Genomic DNA, 25991 nt, shown 5'->3' on the forward strand with positions numbered 1-25991 from the left:
AATGAGGTTACAAAACCAAAAAAAGTGCTTTAGTAAGTCAGTAAAAAGTAGGTAGGAGTATTTAAAACAAGAAAATGATAAGGGTGCCCATACTTATGCACCTGTCAAATTTTGTTTGAATGCAGATTGCACATTTTCTGTTAGTACAATAAACCTCATTTCAAGGCAGAAACATTACTGTGTCCAACAGTTATTACATATATCAAACTGAAATAGCTGTTGCAAAAACACCAATTTTTATAACACATTAAGCTTAAGATTAATAGGGGTGCCCAAACTTTTTCATATAACTGTATATTAAAAAAAGCTAACATCTTATAGTTTTCACACCAACCACTAAACCTTACAAATAACCTGTTACTTCCTGTTCTGTAGCTATCACTGCTCAGTAGTCATCTTACAGGCAATATTACAATGTATAGTATCTTATATGTAGATTGCACAGTATCCACCATTCACAATAGGTGATGTTACAGCTCACCTCCTCCTCCTCCTATACAATGACTGATAACGCCTCTATATACAGTAGATAACACAGGATCCACCATTCACAATAGGTGATATCACAGCTCACCTCCTCCTCCTGTACAATGACTGATAACACCTCTATATACAGTAGATAACACAGGATCCACCATTCACAAAAAGAGATGTCATAGCTCACCTCCTCTTCCTCCTGTACAATCACTGATAACACCTCTATATACAGTGGCTAACACAGGGTCCACCATTCACAATAGGTGATGTCACAGATCACCTCCTCCTCCTCCTGTACAATGACTGATAACACCTCTATAAACAGTAAATAGCACAGGATCCACCATTCGCAATAGGTGTTGTCACAACTCGCCTTCTCCCCCCTCCCTGCACAGTGACCTCTGCACAGGTCATAGAGTATATCTTATGGTTCATATCTTTGTTGTAAATCATTTCTCTGATTGCTGTTAACAGAGTCTAAGGCAATAATATACAGTATATCCTACAAAGATAGGAGTGCTACACCAGTTCAAAAAATATCAATTCTTTCTTAGTTATACTGTAATACATAAAACAATATAAAAAACTGATAAAAAACAAGAGAACGTCAGAGAGAAACAGGAACCACACACAGATTTTACTATGTCCGCCTAATATGACGTGATAAGCTCCTCAGAAATAAAGTGACAGTGCGAGAAACAATTGCTCCTACATATTCACATAAGAAATGTTATATAATTCAATGATAGTAGCTCAGTGTTGGTCAGATCTGTGCACAAAGCACTTGTTACCAGTATATATTTTCATATATATAAGTATATGCAGAAGGAGTCATGATTAAACATATATCATATATCTATTTAATATAAGGAGCCATGAATCTTATCTTAATCAATATTACCAGTGGACATAGTCCTACTAGATTGCTCAAAATGCGACGATTGAAAGAGAGTTCCAGGCTCCACATATACAAGATACCAATATTACAATTCAAAATTCAGTACTGCATTGAGAGCAAAGGTTTTATGAATTCTCAATATTAGGCTGTGTGCCCACTATGCAATTCCACTGTAGGAACACTTAAAAAACGCTTGGTAAAAGGTCTGCCATGTTCCCCAATGATAATCCGCATGTGCTGTGCACATGCTGTGGAAATTTCCGCTGCAGATTATCATTGCGGAAAAATCCACAGCACTACCATTAATTTTGCGTAAGCGCGACGTTTTTGCCGCCATTGACTTGCATTGGAACGCATGGAATCCGCATCATCATCTGTACATGCAGAATCCATGCGTTTCAATGTGCGGATGGTACCCGGGTCTGGAGAAGAGGAGACTCTCCTCCGGACCCGGGTACCATAGAACCTGTAAAAAAAGAATAAAATAAAAAATAAATATTATACTTACCTTCTGATGGCCCCCGGTATCCTTGTCTTGGCTTGCCAGTAACTCGCGGTAGACTAAAGGACCTGCGCTGACATCATTTAGTCATGTGGCGGGTCACACGACGCTGACGTCGGCAGGTCCGAGTTGCCAGCAAGCAGAGACAAGGAGTCCTGGGGCCATCAGAATGTAAGTATATATTTATTTTTTATTTTTTACCATTCTTCGGTCACACTATATAAATCCATGCCGGTTGCATGGATTTATATAGTGTGACCAAGTTGTCAAGCACTTTCCAAGTGATGCCAGAATCACTTGGAAAGCGCTTGTCAACCCGCATGCGGAAATGCATGTGAAGAACGCTTCACTTCCGCTTGTCCCTGGCAGGAAAAACGCATGTACAATCCGCATGCGTTTTTTCTGCCAGGGAGATGTAGAAACGCTCAGGAAGAATCCAGAGCATTTCTGCATCGTGGGCACATAGCCTAAGAGAATTCATAAAACCTGTGTGGGTCCTGCAGGAAGTACCCCTGACGCACGTTTCGCGTGGGCTTCTTCCTCGGAACTGGTGTAGCACCTATCTTTCTAGGATATATATGTTGGTAGTAGGAGAGCCAATTACTATATGGTCATTAATAAGTGCCCAGAGTCTAAGGCAAGATAGCCTCACCCTTGATCATGTACATGAAATAAAAAATGAAATATCAGAAACATCAAGAAAGTCCCATTTTGTGCGATTTTTTCATAAACAGACAACCCCTGTCAATCACGCACAGTGTGGGAAAGACTAAATGCAGCACAAAGGGATGAGGGGAAGGAAGACCAGACACTAGGGAAAGGGGCAGTGGAAACCCCTAGGTAGATCTAATAACACGCTGCCTACCCAGCTCACTTCTTCCTGTACAATGACTGATATCATCTCTATATACAGTAGATAACACAGGATCCACATGTCACGCAAGGTGTGGGAAAGACTCAGTGAAACAAGAAGGGAAGAGGGGAAAGAAGCCCAAACACAAGAGAAAGGGGAAGTGGAGACCCCTAGGTAGATCTAATAACACACTGCCTACCCTACCATCCCTATATTGATTCCACACCAATCACCGAGCAGGAAACCTAAGCCCTGTATATTCCTAGAGCTAGGCCCTGGATAGGAAGGGGGGATGAGCACTGGTCAGTCGCCACTATAAGCTAAAAACAACAGGGGAGACAAACAAGGGGGGAAAAGCTTAGCTTGAGCAGACACCAGAGAGATAACACCAAATGTCCTCCAAGGACACCAGAGAGGAAGTAAGCCGACAGCTATAGCTCCAAGCCTTCACAAGGGAAAAAATGAATATCACCGGCGACTACCTGAAGCAGACTGAGAGTTTATAAACACCTAGGTCAAGGTGTGTCAATCAGAGCGGAAGGGAGGTTGCCGCTGGGTCGAAAAGTCAGAAGGATTAAAGAGGCGTCTGCAATGCCAAACGCAGAGACCTTCTGCAGCCTGATACAGAGCGACTGTCTCTTGCATCTGACACACCCGTGACACTGTCCATATTGTTTGTTTGGCGCACCGACTGTGAGAACTCTATGATCATGAAATATTGCTTTAACATAAAGCATTTATTAGCTGATTGCCTCCCACCCAGACCACCGCCAATAACTCACCGAGTACAACGTGCCCCGATATGTTACAAACCATGGTGCCCTGTAGGCAGCCATTCGCTCCCACTTGACCAATGAGCGCAGCACTTCTCTAGATTAATAAGCGTTAAATCGGCCCTCGCCAGCTTGTTTTCCTTATGACTTATGTCTTCTATGCGACTATTCATCTTTCCTTTATTCATTGCAGCGACCTGCTGGCTTCAGACTATGTGGAAAGACACATTACAAAAGACGGAAGCACAGTAGAAATCAAAGTAAGTGATGGGTTTCCTTCAATCTTTTGTGTGTAGTACTGCTAATACATTTGGGTAGTGACAGCCACTATAGTGCCCATAGGTGTTGTCATTTATGTTTTACACTGCTCTGTGTGTCAGTCTTCACTGTACATGTGGTATTCAGTTCATGGATTAGAAAGATCGGGTTGAATAGCTTTTGGCGCTTCTTAGCTTGCAGCAGCTGAGGTGTATTATGAGGTTCTGCAGCTACTGAGGTGTATTATGAGGTTCTGCAGCAGCTGATTTGTGAATTCTGATGTTCTGCAGCAGCTGAGGTGTGAATTATGATGTTCTGCAGCAGTTGAAATGTGTGTTATGATGTTCTACAGCAGCTGAGGATTATATTATGAGGTTTTGCAGCAGCCGAGGTGTGTGTTATGTTCTGCGGCAGCTGAGGATTATATTATGATGTTCTGCAGCAGCTGAGGATTATATTATGATGTTCTGCAGCAGCTGAGGATTATATTATGATGTTCTGCAGCAGTGGAGGTGTGTGTTATGATGTTCTGCGGCAGCTGAGGATTATATTATGAGGTTTTGCAGCAGCCGAGGTGTGTGTTATGATGTTTGGCAGAAGCTTTGATGTATTATGACGTTCTGCAGCAGCTGAGATGGATTATGATGTTCTGCAGCAGCTGAGGTCTATTATGCAGGTTCTGCAGCAGCTGAGGTGTGTATTATGAGGTTTTGCAGCAGCTGAGGTGTATTATGATGTTCTGCAGCAGCTGGGGTCTATTATGAGGTTCTGCAGCAGCTGAGGTGTGTATTATGAGGTTCTGCAGCAGCTGAGGTGTGTATTATGAGGTTCTGCAGCAGCTGAGGTGTGTGTTATGATGTTCTGCAGCAGCTGAAGTATATTATGAGGTTCTGCAGCAGCTGAGGATTATATTATGAGGTTCTACAGCAGCTGAGGCGTGTATTATGATGTTCTGCAGCAGCTGAGGTGTATTATGAGGTTCTGCAGCAGCTGAGGTATATTATGAGGTTCTGCAGCAGCTGAGGTGTATTATGAGGTTCTGCAGCAGCTGAGATGTATTATGAGGTTCTGCAGCAGCTGAGGTGTGTTCTGAGGTTCTGCAGCAGCTGAGGTATATTATGAGGTTCTGCAGCAGCTGAGGTGTATTTTGAGGTTCTACAGCAGCTGAGGTGTATTCTGAGGTTCTACAGCAGCTGAGGTATATTATGAGGTTCTGCAGCAGCTGAGGTATTATGAGGTTCTGCAGCAGCTGAGGTATTATGAGGTTCTGCAGCAGCTGAGGTGTATTATGATGTTCTGCAGTAGCTGGGGTGTGTATTAAGATGTTCTGCAGCAGCTATCTAGAATCATAGAATCATAGAATCATAGAATGGTAGAGTTGGCAGGGACCTCCTGGGTCATCTGGTCCAACCCCCTGCTCAAAGCAGGATTCACTAGATCATCTCAGACAGATGTCTGTCCAGCCTCTGTTTGAAGACGCCCATTGAAGGGGATCTTACCACCTCTCGTGGCAGCCTGTTCCACTCATTAATCACCCTAACTGTCAAAAGTTTTTTCTAATATCTAATCTGTGTCTCCTCCCATTTAGTTTCATCCCATTGCTTCTAGTCTTTCCTTGTGCAAATGAGAATAAAGATGATCCTTCTACAATGTGACAGCCCTTGACATATTTGTAGACAGCTATTAAGTCTCCTCTCAGTCTTCTTTTTTGCAAGCTAAACATTCCCAAATCCTGCAACCGTTCCTCATAGGACATGGTTTGCAGACCGGTCACCATTCTGGTCGCTCTTCTCTGAACTTGCTCCAGTTTGTCTATGTCTTTTTTAAAATGTGGTGCCCAAAACTGTACACAGTATTCCAGATGAGGTCTGACCAAAGAGGAGTAAAGACCGATAATGACTTCACGTTATCTAGACTGTATGCTTCTGTTAATACATCCCAGAATTGTATTTGCCTTTTTTGCTGCTGCATCACACTGTTGACTCATGTTCAGTCTATGATCTCTTAGTATACCTAAGTCTTTTTCACATGTACTGTTGCTTAGCTCTATTCCTCCCATTCTGTATATGCTTTTTTCATTTTTATTGCCCAGATGTAGTACTTTGCATTTTTCCCTGTTAAAAACCATTCTGTTGGTTGCTGCCCACTGCTCCAGATTATTTAGGTCTTTTTGAATCCTCTCTCTCTCTTCTCTAGTATTAGCTATCCCTCCTAGCTTTGTGTCATCAGCAAATTTAATCAGTTTACCCTCAATTCCTTCATCTAAATCATTGATAAAGATGTTGAACAATACAGGACCCAGGACGGAGCCCTGTGGTACCCCACTTGAGACATTCATCCAGCTGGATGTGAAGCCACTTACAACCACCCTTTGAGTCCGATCACTAAGCCAGTTATGAATCCACCTAACAGTTGCCTGGTCCATTGCATACTTGGTAATTTTTTCAATAAGGATGGTGTGAGATACTTTGTCAAATGCTTTGCTGAAGTCAAGATATACTATATCTACAGCATTTCCCTGATCCACCCAGTCAGTGATTCTGTCATAGAAGGAAATTAAGTTAGTCTGACATGACTTGTTAGTTACAAACCCATGCTGACTCTGGTTAATCACTTCATTCTTATCCATGTACTTACATACATGTTGTTTAATAATTTGTTCAAAGATCTTTCCTGGTATAGAAGTCAGACTCACCGGCCTATAGTTCCCTGGGTCCACCTTCTTCCCCTTTTTGAAGATAGGAACAACATTTGCTCTTCTCCAGTCTTCTGGGACTTCTCCTGTTCTCCAAGAATTTTCAAAGATTATGGAGAGTGGTTCTAAAATTTCTTCTACGATCTCCTTCAGTACTCTGGGGTGTAATTCATCTGGACCTGGAGACTTGAACTCATTTATGTTAGCTAAATATTCCCTCACAATCTTTCTGTTTACAGATAACTTGGATTCCTCTATTCCTTTAAAAGGACAGTGAAGATCAGTTGATGTTACATTTTCTTTCTGAGAGAAAACAGATGCAAAATAGGAATTAAAAAGTTCGGCCTTCTCAACATCCTCTCTTACCATTTCTCCATTTTCATCCTGTAAAAATCCTATAGCATCTTTGACTTTTCTTTTACTTTTGACATACCCCCAAAATCCTTTTTTATTGCTTTTGACATCTCTTGCAAGCCTTAATTCATTGTCAGCTTTAGCTAACCTGATACGTGCCCTGCAGGATCTGCAGACTGCATTATAATCTTCTTTAGATATGCCTCCCTCTTTCCATTTAATAAACATTTCTTTCTTTCTTTTTAGCATGTGTTTAAGTTCTGTGTTCATCCATCCTGGTTTCCTTAAATGCTTCCCATTCTTCCTACTTTTCGGGATTGTTAATGATTGTGCTTTGAGAATCTCATTTTTAAAAATTTCCCATCCTTCCTGGACATTTTTGTCCTTAAGGACATCCAGCCATTGGATCCCTCCTATTCTCTTTCTGAGTCTCTTAAAATCTGCCTTTCTAAAATCTAACCTTGAAGTTTGAGTCTTCACATGTCTTCCTCCTCTAGTTATCCAAAATTCTATAATAGCATGATCGCTGCCTCCTAGGGTCCCAGCCACTTTTACCTCCTCAACCATTTCCTCCCTGTTTATAAGGATTAGATCCAAAGTAGCAGATCCCCTTGTTTTCTCCCCTACCTTTTGGAAGATAAAGTTGTCAGCAAGAGAGGATAAGAATTTGCTTGACCTGTTAGTTTTACTTGAGAGAGATTCCCAACAAATGTCTGGATAGTTGAAATCTCCCATGACCACTACGTCATATTTTTTGGAGAACTTGGTCATTTGATACATAAAGAGTTCATCCATATCTTCAGCTTGCCCAGGTGGCCTGTAGTAAATGCCTACAATGGTGTCCTTTCCGTTGTTCTCTCCTTGCATTCTTACCCAAACAGTTTCCACAGAACTCCCAGTCTCTGAAGCTTCAATCTCTGTGTAGATATTCGCTTTTCTAACATACAATGCAACACCTCCTCCTCGTTTATCAAGTCTGTTTCTTGCAAATAAGTTGTATCCTTTTAGCCTTTTATTCCAATCATGTGTATCGTCCCACCAAGTTTCAGTGATTCCAATGACATCATATTTCTTTTCCTGCATTAGTAGTTCCAATTCTCCTTGTTTGTTGCCCATGCTTTGTGCATTTGTATAAAAACATTTTAGTTTGTGATTGGTTTCTCTTCCTCCCATATTTTTATTATTTAAATTGTTTTGTCTTTGTTCTTCTTTTCCACTTCCAGTAGCAGAGATCTCAATAGTATTTGTCAGCTGTATGGCTTTTTCTGGCCTTTTGCTTCCCTTCCCACATTGTTCTAGTTTAAAGCTCTCCTGATGAGTGTAGCAAGGCGACTTCCAAATACATGTTTTCCAGTCTTCGTAAGGTGCACCCCATCTCTAGCAAGTAGTCCATCGTATAGGTAATTCATTCCGTGATCCAGAAATCCAAATCCTTGTTGATGGCACCATCGACGTAGCCAGTTGTTCACCTGTAGAATCTTATTCCACCTCATTGTTCCATGGCCATCCACTGGGAGGATGGATGAGAAGACCACCTGCGCTCCCAATTCTTTCACTTTCTTGCCTAAGTCTTCAAAGTCACTGCAGATGGTTTCCAGGTCCTTTCTTGCGGTGTCATTTGTCCCCACATGTATTAGCAGGAATGGGTAGTGATCTGTAGGTCTGAAGAGTCTTGATATCCTGTCAGACACATCTTTAATTTTTGCTCCTGGAAGACAGCACATTTCTCTTGAGGTTATGTCTGGTCTGCAGATAGCGGCCTCTGTTCCTCTTAACAGGGAATCCCCCATGACCACCACTCTCCGTTTTTTCTTCACAACATTCTTCTTTCTCCATCCAGGAGGATTCTGAGGGCTTACAAGGTTATTCATTGCTGGCAAAGTCTTATTTTGCTGTATTTCTTCATGGTTCTCCTGCGTGAGAGCCTGGTACTGGTTCCTGAGCAGTATGGGTGCTGACTGCCTCTCGATCCTCCTGCTTCTCTGGGTCACATGCTTCCATTCCTCTGTTTCGTCAGGTGCAGTTCGAATTTCTTCTCTTTCTGAATCATGAAGAGATAATTCTGCTCTGTCTAAGAACTCTTCACCTTCCTTAATGATTTTCAAGGTAGTTAACCTCTCTTCTAGATTTCGCAACTTTTCCTCCAACAGGGACACAAGCTTGCATTTCTGGCATGTGAAGTTTGGCTTTTCCACTGGCAAGTCTGTGAACATGTAGCAGGATATGCAGCTCACCAAATGGCTCCTGGACTCTTCCATGTTCTTACTGTTAATGTTCTGAAAACAGTGAAAAAAGCTTAAAAAAAAAGCTTCAAAATGCGCGCGCCGGTTTACCAATGTCCTCTTTTCAGCTCCAACAGCCAAAATCCAGTGTTCTTTGAGCTCGCGGAGACTCTTCACTTACCCCAAAATGCAGTGGGAATATGCAAATTATCTCCTCAGGATTCCTCCCCTGGTTTACCGATGTCCTCTTTTCAGCTCCAACAGCCAAAATCCAGTGTTCTTTGAGCTCGCGGAGACTCTTCACTTACCCCAAAATGCAGTGGGAATATGCAAATTATCTCCTCAGGATTCCTCCCCTGGTTTACCGATGTCCTCTTTTCAGCTCCAACAGCCAAAATCCAGTGTTCTTTGAGCTCGCGGAGACTCTTCACTTACCCCAAAATGCAGTGGGAATATGCAAATTATCTCCTCAGGACTCCTCCCCTCTATTATGAGGTTGTGCAGCAGCTGAGGTGTATTATGAGGTTTTGCAGCAGCTGGGGTGTATTATGATGTTCTGCAGCAGCTGAGGTGTGTATTATGAGGTTCTGCAGCAGCTGAGGTGTATTATGAGTAGTGTTGAGCCACCCCCGTAGTGTTCGGGTTCGGTTCGGTTCGTCGAACACCGGGATGTTCGAGGAACTGTTCGTCGAACTGTTCGTCGAACACCTTAGAACACCGTCGAACACCGTTAAACCAATGGCAGGCAAACAAAAACACATAGAAACACATAGAAAACACCTTCAAAGGTGTCCAAAAGCTGACAAACTGCTCAGAAGACGCTTTCTTTAAAAAAGCCGGCCGGCAATTCAGCAGCGGCATACACCGGTACCCGACAATTTAGACAAGAAGGAATAGAGCATCACACATAGATTAGATAGATAGAAACATGTCAGTCACATATATATGAAGTACAGTGACAGTGTTGCTTACTGTACTTGTCATTTAGTGTAAAGGATTTATTAAAAAATATAATAGTGTTTTCATGCACCGTCTCTTTAAAAAAGCCGGCCGGCAATTCAGCATCTGTACCCGACAATTTATAACAGACAGAATAGAGCTTCACACATAGATTAGATAGATAGAAACATGTCAGTCACATATATATGAAGTACAGTGACAATGTTGCTTACTGTACTTGTCATTTAGTGTAAAGGATTTATTTAAAAAAATAATAGTGTTTTCATGCACCGTCTCTTTAAAAAAGCCGGCCGGCAATTCAGCATCTGTACCCGACAATTTATAACAGACAGAATAGAGCTTCACACATAGATTAGATAGATAGAAACATGTCAGTCACATATATATGAAGTACAGTGATAGTGTTGGTTACTGTACTTGTCATTTAGTATTAAAATAAAGGATTTATTATTAAAAAAAATTGGCGTGGGGTTCCCCTTAATTTTAGGCTCTAGCGGAGGTTAAGCAGACAGCTGGGGCAGATGTTTGAAGCCTGGGAAGGGGGTAATACCCACGGAGCTTCCCAGGCTACTAATATGAGCCCCCAGCTGAATACATAGCCTTTACTAGCTATTAAAATGGGGGACCCCCCCAAAAAAATGACGTGGGGTCCCCCCTAATTTAATAGCTAGCAAAGGCTAGGCAGACAGCTGGGGGCTGATATTAATAGCCCAGGAAGGGAGCCATGAATATTGGCCCCCTCCCAGGCTAGAAACACCAGCCGTCAGCCGCCCCAGAAATGGCGCATTCATAGGATGCGCCAATTCTGGCACTTAGCCTCGCTCTTCCACGCTGCCCTGTAGCGGTGGCAGGGGGTAATAGGGCTGGGGTTGATGTCAGCTTATAATGCCAGCTGACATCAAGCCCAGGTTAGTAATGGAGAGGCGTCTATAAGACACCCCCATTACTAACCCCATAGTCAAAGTTAAAAGAAAACACAAACACCCAGAATAAAGTCCTTTAATTGAAATAAAGACACAATCCTTTATTGTTCTAAATTAAACCATACTTACCATCACGCCCATTCCAGCTGAAGCCAACGATCTCCTGCAATAAAAGAAAAATAATAAAGCAACATCATCCTTACCTTTCCATGGTTCCCACGACAGCTTCAGCTCTGCTACATCGAGATGACAGGCTGGACCGCAGCAGAACGCTGCCATCCAGCCTGTCATCCCGCAGACACTGAGAAGCGCAGGCATGCTTGCGCTCTGCAGTGTCTGGCTGTGACGGCATAAAGATGAGACGAGTTCATGTCCAATGAACTCGGCGCACCTCATGCACGTCACTGACAGCGTGGGAAAATTCTCACAGGAGAATTCTCCCACGCTGTCAGTGACGTGCATAAGGTGAGCTCATGTCCAATGAACTCAGCTCACCTCCTGCACGTCACTGACAGCGTGGGAGAATTCTACTGCACTCAGCGCTTCAGCGTGAGAATTCTCCCACGCTGAAGCGCTGAGTGCAGGAGAATTTTCCCACGCTGTCAGTGACGTGCATAAGGTGAGCTCATGTCCAATGAACTCAGCTCACCTCCTGCACGTCACTGACAGCGTGGGAGAATTCTCCTGCACTCAGCGCTTCAGTGTGAGAATTCTCCCACGCTGAAGCGCTGAGTGCAGGAGAATTTTCCCACGCTGTCAGTGACGTGCATGAGGTGAGCCGAGTTCATTGGACATTAACTCGGCTCATCTGGATGCCCTCACAGAGAGACACTGTGGAGCGCAAGCAAGCCTGCGCTTCTCAGTGTCTGCGGGATGACAGGCTGGATGGCAGCGTTCTGCTGCGGTCCAGCCTGTCATCTCGATGTAGCAGAGCTGAAGCTGTCATGGGAACCTTGGAAAGGTAAGGATGATGTTGCTTTATTATTTTTCTTTTATTTCAGGAGATCGTTGGCTTCAGCTGGAATGGGCGTGACGATAAGTATGGTTTAATTTAGAACAATAAAGAATTGTGTGTTTATTTCAATTAAAGGACTTTTTTCTGGGTGTTGTGTTTTTTTTAAATACTTTACTAGAAATTCATGGTGGTCATGTCTAATATTGGCGTGACCCCATGAATTTTGGGCTTAGGGCCAGCTGATAATGCCAAGCTGGCCCTAACCCCTTTATTACCCAGTGAGCCACCGCATCAGGGCCCTGGATGAGTTGGGTACAGCGCCAGAAGATGGCGCTTCTATGAACGCGCCATTTTCCGGGGTGGCTGCGGACTGCAATTTGCAGCGGGTGGGGCCCAGAAAGCTTGGGCCTCCCTGCGCTGCGGATTCCAGCCCCCAGCTGCCTAGTTGTACCTGGCTGGACACAAAAACAGGGCGAAGCCCCACGTAAATTTTCTTTAAATTATTTCATGAAATAAGAAAAAAAGGGCTTCCCTATATTGTTGTGTCCGGCCAGGTACAAATAGGCAGCTGGTGGTTGGGGGCAGCCCGTTCCTGCCTGCTGCACCTGACTGGACACAAATATAGTGCGAAGCCCCACGTCAATTTTTTTTTAATTATTTCATGAATTTCCTGAAATAATTAAAAAAAATTGAAGTGGGGCTTCGCACTATATTTGTGTCCAGCCAGGTACAGCAGGCAGGAACGGGCTGCCCCCAACCACCAGCTGCCTATTTGTACCTGGCCGGACACAACAATATAGGGAAGCCCTTTTTTTCTTAATTATTCCATGAATTTCATGAAATAATTAAAAAAAATTGAAGTGGGGCTTCGCACTATATTTGTGTCCAGCCAGGTACAGCAGGCAGGAACGGGCTGCCCCCAACCACCAGCTGACTATTTGTACCTGGCCGGACACAACAATATAGGGAAGGCCTTTTTTTCTTAATTATTTCATGAATTTCATGAAATAATTAAAAAAAAAATACGTGGGGCTTCGCCCTATTTTTGTGTCCAGCCAGGTACAACTAGGCAGCTGGGGGCTGGAATCTGCAGCGCAGGGAGGCCCAAGCTTTCTGGGCCCCCCCCGCTGCAAATTGCAGTCCGCAGCCACCCCGGAAAATGGCGCGTTCATAGAAGCGCCATCTTCTGGCGCTGTACCCAACTCATCCAGGGCCCTGGTGCGGTGGCTCACTGGGTAATAAAGGGGTTAGGGCCAGCTTGGTATTATCAGCTGGCCCCAAGCCCAAAATTCATGGGGTCACGCCAATATTAGACATGACCGCCATGAATTTCTAGTAAAGTATTTAAAAAAAACACAACACCCAGAATAAAGTCCTTTAATTGAAATAAACACACAATTCTTTATTGTTCTAAATTAAACCATACTTACCATCACGCCCATTCCAGCTGAAGCCAACGATCTCCTGCAATAAAAGAAAAATAATAAACCAACCTCATCCTTACCTTTCCATGGTTCCCACGACAGCTTCAGCTCTGCTACATCGAGATGACAGGCTGGACCGCAGCAGAACGCTGCCATCCAGCCTGTCATGCCGCAGACACTGAGAAGAGCAGGCATGCTTGCGCTCCTCAGTGTCTCGCTGTGACGGCATCCAGATGAGCCGAGGTCATGTCCAATGAACTCGGCTCACCTCATGCACGTCACTGACAGCGTGGGAAAATTCTCACGCTGAAGTGCTGAGTGCAGGAGAATTCTCCCACGCTGTCAGTGACGTGCATGAGGTGAGCTCATGTCCAATGAACTCAGCTCACCTCATGCACCTCACTGACAGCGTGGGAGAATTCTCCCACGCTGTAAGTGACGTGCATTAGGTGAGCCGAGTTCATTGGACATGACCTCGGCTCATCTTTATGCCGTCACTAAGAGACAATGTGGAGCGCAAGCAAGCCTGCTCTTCTCAGTGTCTGCGGGATGACAGGCTGGATGGCAGCGTTCTGCTGCGGTCCAGCCTGTCATCTCGATGTAGCAGAGCTGAAGCTGTCGTGGGAACCATGGAAAGGTAAGGATGAGGTTGCTTTATTATTTTATTTTTATTACAGGAGATCGTTGGCTTCAGCTGGAATGGGCGTGACGGTAAGTATGGTTTAATTTAGAACAATAAAGAATTGTGTCTTTATTTCAATTAAAGGACTTTATTCTGGGTGTTTGTGTTTTTTTTAACTTTGACTATGGGGTTAGTAATGGGGGTGTCTTATAGACGCCTCTCCATTACTAACCTGGGCTTGATGTCAGCTGGCATTATAAGCTGACATCAACCCCAGCCCTATTACCCCCTGCCACCGCACCAGGGCAGCGTGGAAGAGCGAGGCTAAGTGCCAGAATTGGCGCATCCTATGAATGCGCCATTTCTGGGGCGGCTGACGGCTGGTGTTTCTAGCCTGGGAGGGGGCCAATATTCATAGCTCCCTTCCTGGGCTATTAATATCAGCCCCCAGCTGTCTGCCTAGCCTTTGCTAGCTATTAAATTAGGGGGGACCCCACGTGATTTTTTGGGGGGGTCCCCCATTTTAATAGCTAGTAAAGGCTATGTATTCAGCTGGGGGCTGATATTAGTAGCCTGGGAAGCTCCGTGGGTATTACCCCCCTCCCAGGCTTCAAACATCTGCCCCAGCTGTCTGCTTAACCTCCGCTAGAGCCTAAAATTAAGGGGAACCCCACGCCAATTTTTTTAATAATAAATCCTTTATTTTAATACTAAATGACAAGTACAGTAACCAACACTATCACTGTACTTCATATATATGTGACTGACATGTTTCTATCTATCTAATCTATGTGTGAAGCTCTATTCTGTCTGTTATAAATTGTCGGGTACCGCTGCTGAATTGCCGGCCGGCTTTCTTAAAGAGACGGTGCATGAAAACACTATTATTTTTTTTGATAAATCCTTTACGCTAAATTATACGCTTATTATATATGTGACTGACATGTTTATATCTATCTAATCTATGTGTGAAGCTCTATTCTTTCGGTTCTAAATTGTCGGGTACCGGTGTATGCCGCTGCTGAATTGCCGGCTTTTCATGTTTCACTGTTGGCACTGTTCCCATCGATTTGGGCAATCACTGTAATGCCACAACCACCATGGCTGTGGCATTACAGTGAGTGGCAGACAATCCCTGCATGATTGGTGCTCTAAATAGCGCCAGACATGCAGGACACGCTTTTGGTGCACGAACAGTTATCGAACATAACCTCGAACAGCCGAATTTTTTGCAAATCGTTCGGGTTCGTCGAACAACTCGAACACCGCCCAAAACAGCTCGAATTTGAGATTGGCGAACAGTTCTAGTCGAACACCGCTCATCTCTAATTATGAGGTTCTGCAGCAGCTGAGGTGTATTATGATGTTCTGCAGCAGCTCAGGTGTGTTATGAGGTTCTGCAGCAGCTGAGGTGTATTATGAGGTTTTGCAGCAGCTGGGGTGTATTATGATGTTCTGCAGCAGCTGAGGTGTGTATTATGAGGTTCTGCAGCAGCTGAGGTGTATTATGAGGTTCTGCAGCAGCTGAGGTGTATTATGAGGTTCTGCAGCAGCTGAGCACATAAGCACCATCTATGCGGCCTCTCTAACCACTGTATATATTCCGGCTTTGATGGCAGAATGTGACATTTCTACAGATTTTATTCTCGGCCGTGTCAGTAGGATATTGGAATACCGTCTCCGCTGCAGTGCAGTCACCATTTCTTTTTCTCTCCTGGATAAAGTTTGAAGCGATCTGATTTATTTTTTATTTTCCCCACCCAGCTGATTACTAATTTATAGAAGTATTTTTAGAAATCTAGGAATAGAGTCCCAGTCGTCATACGTGTAATATTGCTGCGGTGCCTTCAAACAATGACCCAGTTTCCTTGTTCTCAGTCTGTTTTGCACAATATATCGGTTATTCTGGGCCACTTACCAGTCTTATGTTGTGAGCTAAAATACCCAGGAGAGATGTCACATCGCTGGAACGTGCGGCTGTACATAATTCATCCGAGAAATTAGCACTGAACCTGAATGCCTTCATAAAGCATTTAAAGGGATCTGTCAGCAGTTTTTCCCTTTTATGTACTGTTACTGATGTCAATGAAGGGCAGAGGGGCGGCGATTGTGGACCCCATCGAAGTACTCCGCACAGATTTCCCTTATATAAAGGGATTTTAGGGACTTGCATTACGATACTTATTAAGGAAGAACTGCTGACCGGTTCCCTTTAAGGTCACATGCACAGAGAGTTTTTTTGAGGAGGCTTCTAACTCTGAAAAACTCCTAAAAAAAATTGCTCAAAACTTTCTTGAAAGACTGTTCCTATTCATTTCTATTGTGAAACCACTTTGCTCTTGTGTTTGGTATTTTGAACATTTTTCTTCCACTTCAGATTTGGAATAAATGGTTGGCGGGAGAAAAGAATGCGCATGTCACTTCCGTGAAGAGTCTGCTGATGAAAAACTTGGCACCGTCCGATCAGTAGGCTGTAAAAAAAAAAAAAAAAAAAAAAACTTCCGATGAAAAAAAAAATTCTCCAAAAAACACTTCAAAAAACTCCTCCAAAAGCAGTTTCCACAAAAAAAACTCCTTTCTTTTTGACCCCTTAAAAAAAAAAACTCCTACTGCTCAAAACTTTTACGTTCCCACGATGAGCTTTTGTTGCCTTTTTGATGTTGCAGAATTTCTGCACCTATTATTTTAATTAGGTTTCTTGCGTTTATTCATTGCCTTTTTCTGCGTGTTTTTTTTAACAAGCGTTTTTATCGCGTTTTTTGTCTGTATTTTGGTGTGTCGTTCTTTAAATAAATCTGCCTTGTTTTTTTGAAAAACGCAGCGTCTTTCAGTTCCAGCAAAGTGGACGGGATTTATAGAAATCTCCTGCCTGCTCTACTTTTATTTTACTCGGATGTGTTTCAAATCTGCAACAGGTCAGTGGGTACGCTTAGTTTTCTTTGTAAATTTTCCCAATGGATTTCCATTAGGTGCAGAAAATCCGCACATGCGTTTTTTAGCAGCGGAAACCCATAAAAAATGCATGTAATCTGCATCTAAGTATGTCACTAAAGTTTTGTCAAAGCAAAAAAAAACAGGTAGTATCAACAACAAGCAACTTTATTTAAAGCATGATGCACTAACAAAGAGCACAGAGACAAAAACCACAAAAAGGCGATAAAAATACATGTAAAAAAAACACACAAAAATGCAATGAAAAAAAACACAAGAAACCTAATTTAAATAATAGGTGCAGAAATTCTACAGAGTCAAAAACTCTCCAAAAGCACATTGTGGGAGCGTAGCCTCAGGCTATGTGCACACGAGAGTTTTTCAATGAGTTTTTGGAGCTGAAACTCTCCAAATCTCAAAACTCCTCAAGATCGTTGAGTTTGCTTTAGTTTCTGCTCTGAATACTCAGCAAAAAGTCTCTATATACACTTAGTCTATGGGTGTGTTCACACTTTGGTTTTTGGTACAAAAAAAAAAAAAAAAGCTGCAAGAACACAGAGTTTTTGTTCCAGGAAAAACGCTTCGTACAATATGTGAGTTTTTGTTGTGTCTTTGCTGAATTTTTACTTGTGTTTTTCACCCATTCATTTGAACAGGTGAAAAGCGCTAAAAGAATTGACATGCTGCGTCTTTGAAAAAAAAACGCAGCAGGGCTCAAAATACTTGCCGAAAAAAACCCCAGGATGTGCATGAGATTTCAGAAATGTCATTGATTTTACCGGTACTATAAAACGCTGTGTATTTTCTGCACGAAAAAAAACGCAGCAAAAACGCCACATGTGAACACATCCTAAGGGTATACTCACACTGAGTTTTCAGAGAAGTTCAAAGACCTCAAGTTTTTAAAACTGGAACCACTTCAGGATATTTTCATTTTTTGGGGAGAAGTTTTTCTTTTCCTAAAAATTTCCCTGCAGCAGTTTATCAAGAGTTTTTTTCTTGGTGTTCTTTTTTGCAGTCTTTTGGTTGCACAGTGACTAGTTTACATCGGTTTCGGTCAGGTTCTGCTCCAAAGAAGCGGCATGCACTTTTTTTCCACTAGCCATTTTTCTTCAGAAAAAAAATCTCAAAAAATCCTCATACAGTGGGTGCGGAAAGTATTCAGACCCCTTTAAATTTTTCACTTTTTGTTTCATTGCAGCCATTTGGTAAATTCTAAAAAGTTATTTTTTTCTCATTAAAGTACACTCTGCACCCCATCTTGACTAAAAAAACAAAACAGAAATGTAGAAATTTTTGCAAATTTATTAAAAAAGAAAAACTGAAATATCACATGGTCATAAGTATTCAGACCCTTTGCTCAGTATTGAGTAGAAGCCCCCTTTTGAGCTAGTACACCCATGAGTCTTCTTGGGAATGATGCAACAAGTTTTTCACAGCTGGATTTGGGGATCCTCTGCCATTCTTCCTTGCAGATCCTCTCCAGTTCCGTCAGGTTGGATGGTGGGCGTTGGTGGACAGCCATTTTCAGGTCTCTCCACAGATGCTCAATTGGGTTTAGGTCAGGGCTCTGGCTAGGCCAGTCAAGAATGGTCACAGAGTTGTTCTGAAGCCACTCCTTTGTTATCTTAGCTGTGTGCTTAGGGTCATTGTCTTGTTGGAAGGTGAACCTTCAGCCAAGTCTGAGGTCCAGAGCACTCTGGAAGAGGTTTTCATCAAGGATATCCCTGTACTTGGCCGCATTCATGTTTTCTTCAATTGCAACCAGTCGTCCTGTCCCTGCAGCTGAAAAACACCCCCATAGCAAGATGTTGCCACCACCATGTTTCACTGTTGGGATTGTATTGGGCAGGTGATGAACAATACCTGGTTTTCTCCACACATACTACTTAGAATTATCACCAAAAAGTTCTATCTTTGTCTCATCAGACCAGAGAATCTTATTTTTCATAGTCTGGGAGTCCTTCATGTGTTTTTCAGGACGAACTCTATGCAGGCTTTCATATGTTTTGCACTGAGGAGAGGCTTCCGTCGGGCCACTCTGCCATAAAAGCCTGACTGGTGGAGGGCTGCAGTGACTTTGTGGAACTTTCTCCCATCTCCCTACTGCATCTCTGGAGCTCAGCCACAGTGATCTTGGGGTTCTTCTTTACCTCTCTCGCCAAGGCTTTTCTCCCACAATTACTCAGTTTGGCTGGACAGCCAGGTCTAGGAAGACTTCTGGTGGTCCCAAACTTCTTCTATTTAAGGATTATGGAGGCCACTGTGCTCTTAGGAACCTTGAGTAATGCAGAAATTCTTTTGTAACCTTGGCCAGATCTGTGCCTTGCCACAATTCTGTCTCTGAGCTCCTTGGGTAGTTCCTTTGGGCTCATGATTCTCATTTGGTCTGACATGCACTGTGAGCTATGAGGTCTTATATAGACAGGTGTGTGCCTTTCCAAATCAAGTCCTATCAGTTTAATTAAACACAGCTGGACTCCAATGAAGGAGTAGAACCATCTCAAGGAGGATCACAAGGAAATGGACAGCATGTGACTTAAATATGAGTGTCTGAGCAAAGGGTCTGAATACTTATGACCATGTGATATTTCAGTTTTTCTTTTTTAATAAATTTGCAAAAATGTCTCCATTTCTGTTTTTTTCAGTCAAGATGGGGTGCAGAGTGTACTTTAATGAGAAAAAAAATGAACTTTTTAGAATTTACCAAATGGCTGCAATGAAACAAAGAGTGAAAAATTTAAAGGGGTCTGAATACTTTCCATACCCACTGTACGAACAGCAAAGTAGATTTCTTATAGGAATTAATTCAAAGAGTTTTCCAAAAGTAATTGAAGCATTTTTTAGGAAAGGTTTTGAGTGGACCTACTCCTAAAAGCACACAAAAAAAATCATTGTGAACATGACCTAAAAGAACGTGTCACCTTATTCTTTCCATGAAATACATTTATGAGATTGTATTTTTCCTGCCCTTTTTGGTGTCCCTCTAGTAAGTCTACGGTTTTGGCCATTTGCTTCCTACGCCTTCCTTTCCCTCCCTTCTTTCCTTGGCAATTTGAGTCATGAAAGTGTTTGCCGAGGCATACATTGAAGCACAGTCAGATCTCCCTAATGCTGGATTCACATTTTGCTTCAGCCACCGGTTTGTGCCTCTATTAGGGGTTTCGTATATTATCCTCCCAAAAAGTGTTTTTAGGCTGAACCCCTGATGAAGCCATTCAGATTTTTCAGTGATTTAGACTGCCCCCCCCCCCAATGGAGTCATGAACAAGTGACTGAAACGCGATATGAATTCTGCCTCAGTTTCGACAAGTAGAGGCCACTTGTCCCGGACCCTTAGGGTTTGGTTCCAAATTAGGCAAATTTCAAGTTAAGATTTGATGAAATTGTGAACCTCAAATCTGCTACAGTTTCTGCACAAGTTCTGGCCACTCAAAAGCAAAAGGGATGGGACCATCAATGGCTGTGCATTTTTTCCAAAGCAATTTAGAAAATGAAAGCTGAGGTTTGATTGGTTGTCATGGGCAGTAAAGTCAATTTTGATAAATGACTATCGATAAATCAGCTTTACTCATAATGTTCATGTAACATTTAAAGGGGTTGTCTGGCCTTAGGGTACAAGTCTGCAGTCCTCACAGCGCGCACACTGCGGGCGTGTGACCACAAGTATGTAATTTGCATACATGCAGTGACATGCCAACTAGATGTGCACCTGTATTGAATGAGATCGGACATGTCTAGTCAGAATGTGACCGGAAGTATGCAAATCGCTTCCTTGTAGTCACATGATCGCCCACTCCGGAGGGTCCCACCTGGCAACCCCAAACAACATATCGATGGGGCCAGGTGACTTCATCGTCCCAACCTGGTCTCCCCAAATGTATCCAAGGGTTCTCTGGTGGTCAATGGAGCAGATCGGTATCCTTCCAGTCAGGGCCATGTACCCTTAGACCGGAATCATGCAGAATCCAAATACAGTGGTGGCCAAAAGTATTGGCACCCCTGCAATTCTGTCAGATAATACTCAGTTTCTTCCTGAAAATGATTGCAATCACAAATTCGTTGGTCTTATTATCTTCATTTAATTTGTCTTCAATGAAAAACACAAAAAGAATTGTCCTAAAGCCAAATTGGTACAATTCCACACCAAACCTAAAAAAGGGGGTGGACAAAAGTATTGGCACTGTTTTAAAAATCATATGATGCTTCTCTAATTCGTGTAATTAACAGCACCTGTAACTTACCTGTGGCACCTAACAGGTGTTGGCAATAACTAAATCACACTTGTAGCCAGTTAACATGGATTAAAGTTGACTCAACCTCTGTCCTGTGTCCTTGTGTGTACCACATTGAGCATGGAGAAAAGAAAGAAGACCAAAGAACTGTCTGAGGACTTGAGAAACCAAATTGTGAGGAAGCATGAGCAATCTCAAGGCTACAAGTCCATCTCCAAAGACCTGAATGTTCCTGTGTCTTCCGTGCGCAGTGTCATCAAGAAGTGTAAAGCCCATGGCACTGTGGCTAACCTCCCTAGATGTGGACGGAAAAGAAAAATTGACGAGAGATTTCAACGCAAGATTGTGCGGATGGTGGATAAAGAACCTCGACTAACATCCAAACAAGTACAAGCTGCCCTGCAGTCCGAGGGTACAACAGTGTCAACCCGTACTATCCGTCGGCGTCTGAATGAAAAGGGACTGTATGGTAGGATACCCAGGAAGACCCCACTTCTTACCCCGAGACATAAAAAAGCCAGGCTGGAGTTTGCCAAAACTTACCTGAGAAAGCCTAAAACGTTTTGGAAGAATGTTCTCTGGTCAGATGAGACAAAAGTAGAGCCTTTTGGGAAAAAGCATCAACATAGAGTGTACAGGAAAAAAAAAGAGGCATTCAAAGAAAAGAACATGGTCCCTACAGTCAAACATGGCGGAGGTTCCCTGATGTTTTGGGGTTGCTTTGCTGCCTCTGGCACTGGACTGCTTGACCGTGTGCATGGCATTATGAAGTCTGAAGACTACCAACAAATTTTGCAGCATAATGTAGGGCCCAGTGTGAGAAAGCTGGGTCTCCCTCAGAGGTCATGGGTCTTCCAGCAGGACAATGACCCAAAACACACTTCCAAAAGCACTATGAAATGGTTTGAGAGAAAGCACTGGAGACTTCTAAGGTGGCCAGCAATGAGTCCAGACCTGAATCCCATAGAACACCTGTGGAGAGATCTCAAAATGGCAGTTTGGAGAAGGCACCCTTCAAATATCAGGGACCTGGAGCAGTTTGCCAAAGAAGAATGGTCTACAATTCCAGCAGAGCATTGTAAGAAACTCATTGATGGTTACCGGAAGTGGTTGTTCGCAGTTATTTTGGCTAAAGGTTGTGCAACCAAGTATTAGGCTGAGGGTGCCAATACTTTTGTCTGGCCCATTTTTGGAGTTTTGTGTGAAATGATCAATGATTGATTTTTGCTTCATTCTCTTTTGTGTTTTTTCCTTGCAAGCAAATTAAATGAAGATAATAATACCAAAGAATTTGTGATTGCAATCATTTTCAGGAAGAAACTAAGTATTATCTGACAGAATTGCAGGGGTGCCAATACTTTTGGCCACCACTGTATGTGTCTCTCTGGATGAAGCCATGCTACTAAGCTGATGTCCTGAAGAGTCTGACTAATCTTTGATTCTCTCTTTCAATTCTCCCTGCTACAGAGGCATATGTCCTTTAAATAATTACAGTTGTCCTTTCAAGTACACATCCACAGGTCAAGGATAAGGGAGGGCATTATTCCACAGGGCTCATCTCTCATTGTTTGAGCATTTATTCAATTTACATAGTTGGTATAGCAGGGGGGCTCTTGTAAATGAACATCTAGCTGCCTTTAGTACAATATGCAATTAGCATAGTAACAAACATAATTGTTTAAAAACCAAGAGAAGTCAATATTCAGGTTTATACACATAATAGTATGTCCATCTTGACCAGCCACAGAAATAAACATACATTCTCAAGTCAACACAAACACAATAGTGTATTTCTCTTGGCTTAACAAATCTAGATATCTGGCTGATTAAGATTAGACGCTGTGTCATCACACTGGGTTCTTAAAATGAGCAGATATTTAAATTTATAAATTACAAGTTATATTTAATCTCCTACCACAAAATCATACTTCTATTTACTCAGCTCCTCCTGGTCTGTAACATGCTGCTAGGAGATCGGACTGAATGTTTAATGTGAAAATTTCCCTTTAAAGGGAATGTGTCATCAGAAAATTACCTATTGTTTAAATCGGTTTGTTATGTCAAATGTATCAGTGTTTAAAAATTAGCAATTTTCACACTGGTTACTGTGCCTTTTAGTAGACTCATACTTCCTGTTGTGTAGTGATGACTTTTAAGCAGTCTCCTTATTATCACAGTCAGAATTAGATTGAAAGGTAACACCTACAATACATATAGATTACACAGGATCCGCCATATACAATAGGTAATATCACAGCTCACCCCCTCCTCCTGTACAATGACTGATAACACCTCTATATACAGTAGATAACACAGGATACACCATTCACAATAGGTGATGTCACAGCTCACCTCCTCCTGTACAATGACTGATAACACCTCTATATACAGTAGATAACACAGGATCCACCATTCACAATAGGTGATGTCACAGCTCACCTCCTCCTCCTCCTCCTCCTGTACAATGACTGATAACACCTCTATATACAGTAGATAACACAGGATCCACCATTCACAATAGGTGATATCACAGCTCACCTCCTCCTCCTCCTCCTGTACAATGACTGATAACACCTCTATATACAGTAGATAGCACAGGATCCACCACTCACCTCCTCCTGTACAATGACTGATAACACCTCTATATACAGTAGATAACACAGGATCCACCATCCACAATAGGTGATGTCACAGCTCACCTCCTCCCTCCTGTACAATGACTGATAACACCTCTATATACAGTAAATAACACAGGATCCACCATTCACAATAGGTGATGTCACAGCTCACCTCCTCCTGTACAATGACTGATAACACCTCTATATACAGTAGATAACACAGGATCCACCATTCACAATAGGTGGTGTCACAGCTCACCTCCTCCTCCTGTACAATGACTGATAACACCTCTATATACAGTAGATAACACAGGATCCACCATTCACAATAGGTGATGTCACAGCTCACCTCCTCCCTCCTGTACAATGACTGATAACACCTCTATATACAGTAAATAACACAGGATCCACCATTCACAATAGGTGATGTCACAGCTCACCTCCTCCTGTACAATGACTGATAACACCTCTATATACAGTAGATAACACAGGATCCACCATTCACAAAAGGAGATGTCATAGCTCACCTCCTCTTCCTCCTGTACAATCACTGATAACACCTCTATATAAAGTGGCTAACACAGGGTCCACCATTCACAATAGGTGGTGTCACAGCTCACCTCCCCCTCCCTTCATGATAATGTTTTCTCGGCATGCTCAGATACCACCTCTTTACCTGAGTCAGTCAATTACTGCTATTGTCCTTGTGAAGAATAGGAAGTATATTTATATGGATATATTTAAAAAAAATGTTTGCTCTGTTTTTTCTTATTTTTCATATCACTAATGTAAATAGGTCATTTTCTGATGACACATTCCCTTTAAGGTGCTTTTTCTAGGTATTTTTTTTCCCCCAAGAAAGAAATCAGTTTCAGTGTGGACCACTACAGAGCAGAAGGAAACTGACATTAAAACTATCGCATAAAAATAAATCCAATATACAGTAAGGCTTCTTGTCTCTACAGAAGACGTGTTTTACAAAAATAAATAAAGAATTGTGCGCCAGACATTGGCAAAGATGTGGAGACACAGTGTACGAAGCTGATAAAATATGGATAGAGCTCGTCTTAACAGGGCAGTGATAACTCCAGAGAAAATGTCTCCGTCTAATACGCCTGAATAATATAGCTACTAGACACAGACTCGTCGGCTCTCCTGACATGTCTGTTTTTAGAAAATACTTGCATTCCACATGAAATAATAATTTTGGAGCCTCTGTTCTTACGATTCTGCGTTATGCTGTTCGCCTGACAATGTCATCGCTGGCATGAGCGTAAAACACATACAGATAGGTAGCACTCGCCCCACAATCTGTCCTGTAGAGGGTTGGATTATATCCCTTATTACATTCTGCAGGTCTCCCATCTAGGAGTCACCTGGCCGATGGACCGGGGTCCTGACAATCAATTCTCCCATCTGTCATAAAAAAAATAATTATAAAAAATATATTTCCCGAGCTAGTTTTAATTATTAAAGCAATAAGGTAGATCATTCTCTTAGGCTATGTTCACACATCATGGTTTGTTTAAGCGTTTTTTTTCTGCAAATTTTCAGCTGCTTTTCACACTATCAGCAAAGTCTATGAGATTCCTGGAATCTCATGCACACATCATGATTTTTTTTTTCAGGATTTTGTGCTTTGCATGTTTTTTTTTCCAAAATAGAGCATGTCACTTCTTTTAGTGTATTTTCAGCATTTTTTTTTTACAGTTGGAAGTAATGGGTGGTGAAAAAAGACGCTGAAAAACGCACCAAAAACGCAGGTGTCAGTTTTTTCAGCATTTTTTTTGTGCCAAAACCAGAAAGAGATTTTTTTTTTTTCCACCGAACATTATGTACATGCATATAAGAGACAAAAGGACTGAAAAAAAACACACCAAAAAAACAAGCAAAAAAGCAAGAAAAATCCCGAACAACCTCCTGGCAAGAAATCAGGTATTGCTGCATAAAAAAAAAAACGCTGAAAAAACCATGATGTGTGAACATAGCCTTATACTGATGCTGTCTGATTTAGAAAATTAATTTACATATACCCTATTGTGGGTCTTCTGAGTTAATGGGGTAAGATCAAGTTATGCAAAAAGATTCACAGCACGCTAGTCCTGCTGCTACAGTCAGGTCCAGAAATCTTTGGCCAGTGACCGAATCTTCGTGATTTCAGCTCTGCAGGCCACTATTTTGGATTTAAAATTAAACAACTGAGATGCAATTGAAGTGTAGACTTTCAGGTTTAATTAAAGGGGTTGAACAAAAATATCCCATGAAACGTTTAGTTATTGCTCAAAAATAAC

At 42.3% G+C, this 25991-nt stretch overlaps 1 protein-coding gene across 4 annotated transcripts in view; it reads left to right on the forward strand.

The window, feature by feature from the left end:
- Positions 1-25991, forward strand: part of ADAM22 (ADAM metallopeptidase domain 22) — a 312368-nt gene that overhangs the window by 86397 nt on the left and 199980 nt on the right. For all 4 annotated transcript variants that reach the window (XM_073677446.1, XM_073677443.1, XM_073677444.1 and 1 more), the window contains exon 4: positions 3697-3763. In XM_073677446.1, coding sequence (XP_073533547.1) covers positions 3697-3763 — 67 coding nt within the window. The remainder of the gene's footprint in view (positions 1-3696; positions 3764-25991) is intronic.

This window comes from Phyllobates terribilis, unplaced genomic scaffold (assembly GCF_046119375.1).
Source record: "Phyllobates terribilis strain yellow unplaced genomic scaffold, ASM4611937v1 Scaffold_4__5_contigs__length_816908805, whole genome shotgun sequence".
Classification (NCBI taxonomy): Eukaryota; Metazoa; Chordata; class Amphibia; order Anura; family Dendrobatidae; genus Phyllobates; species Phyllobates terribilis.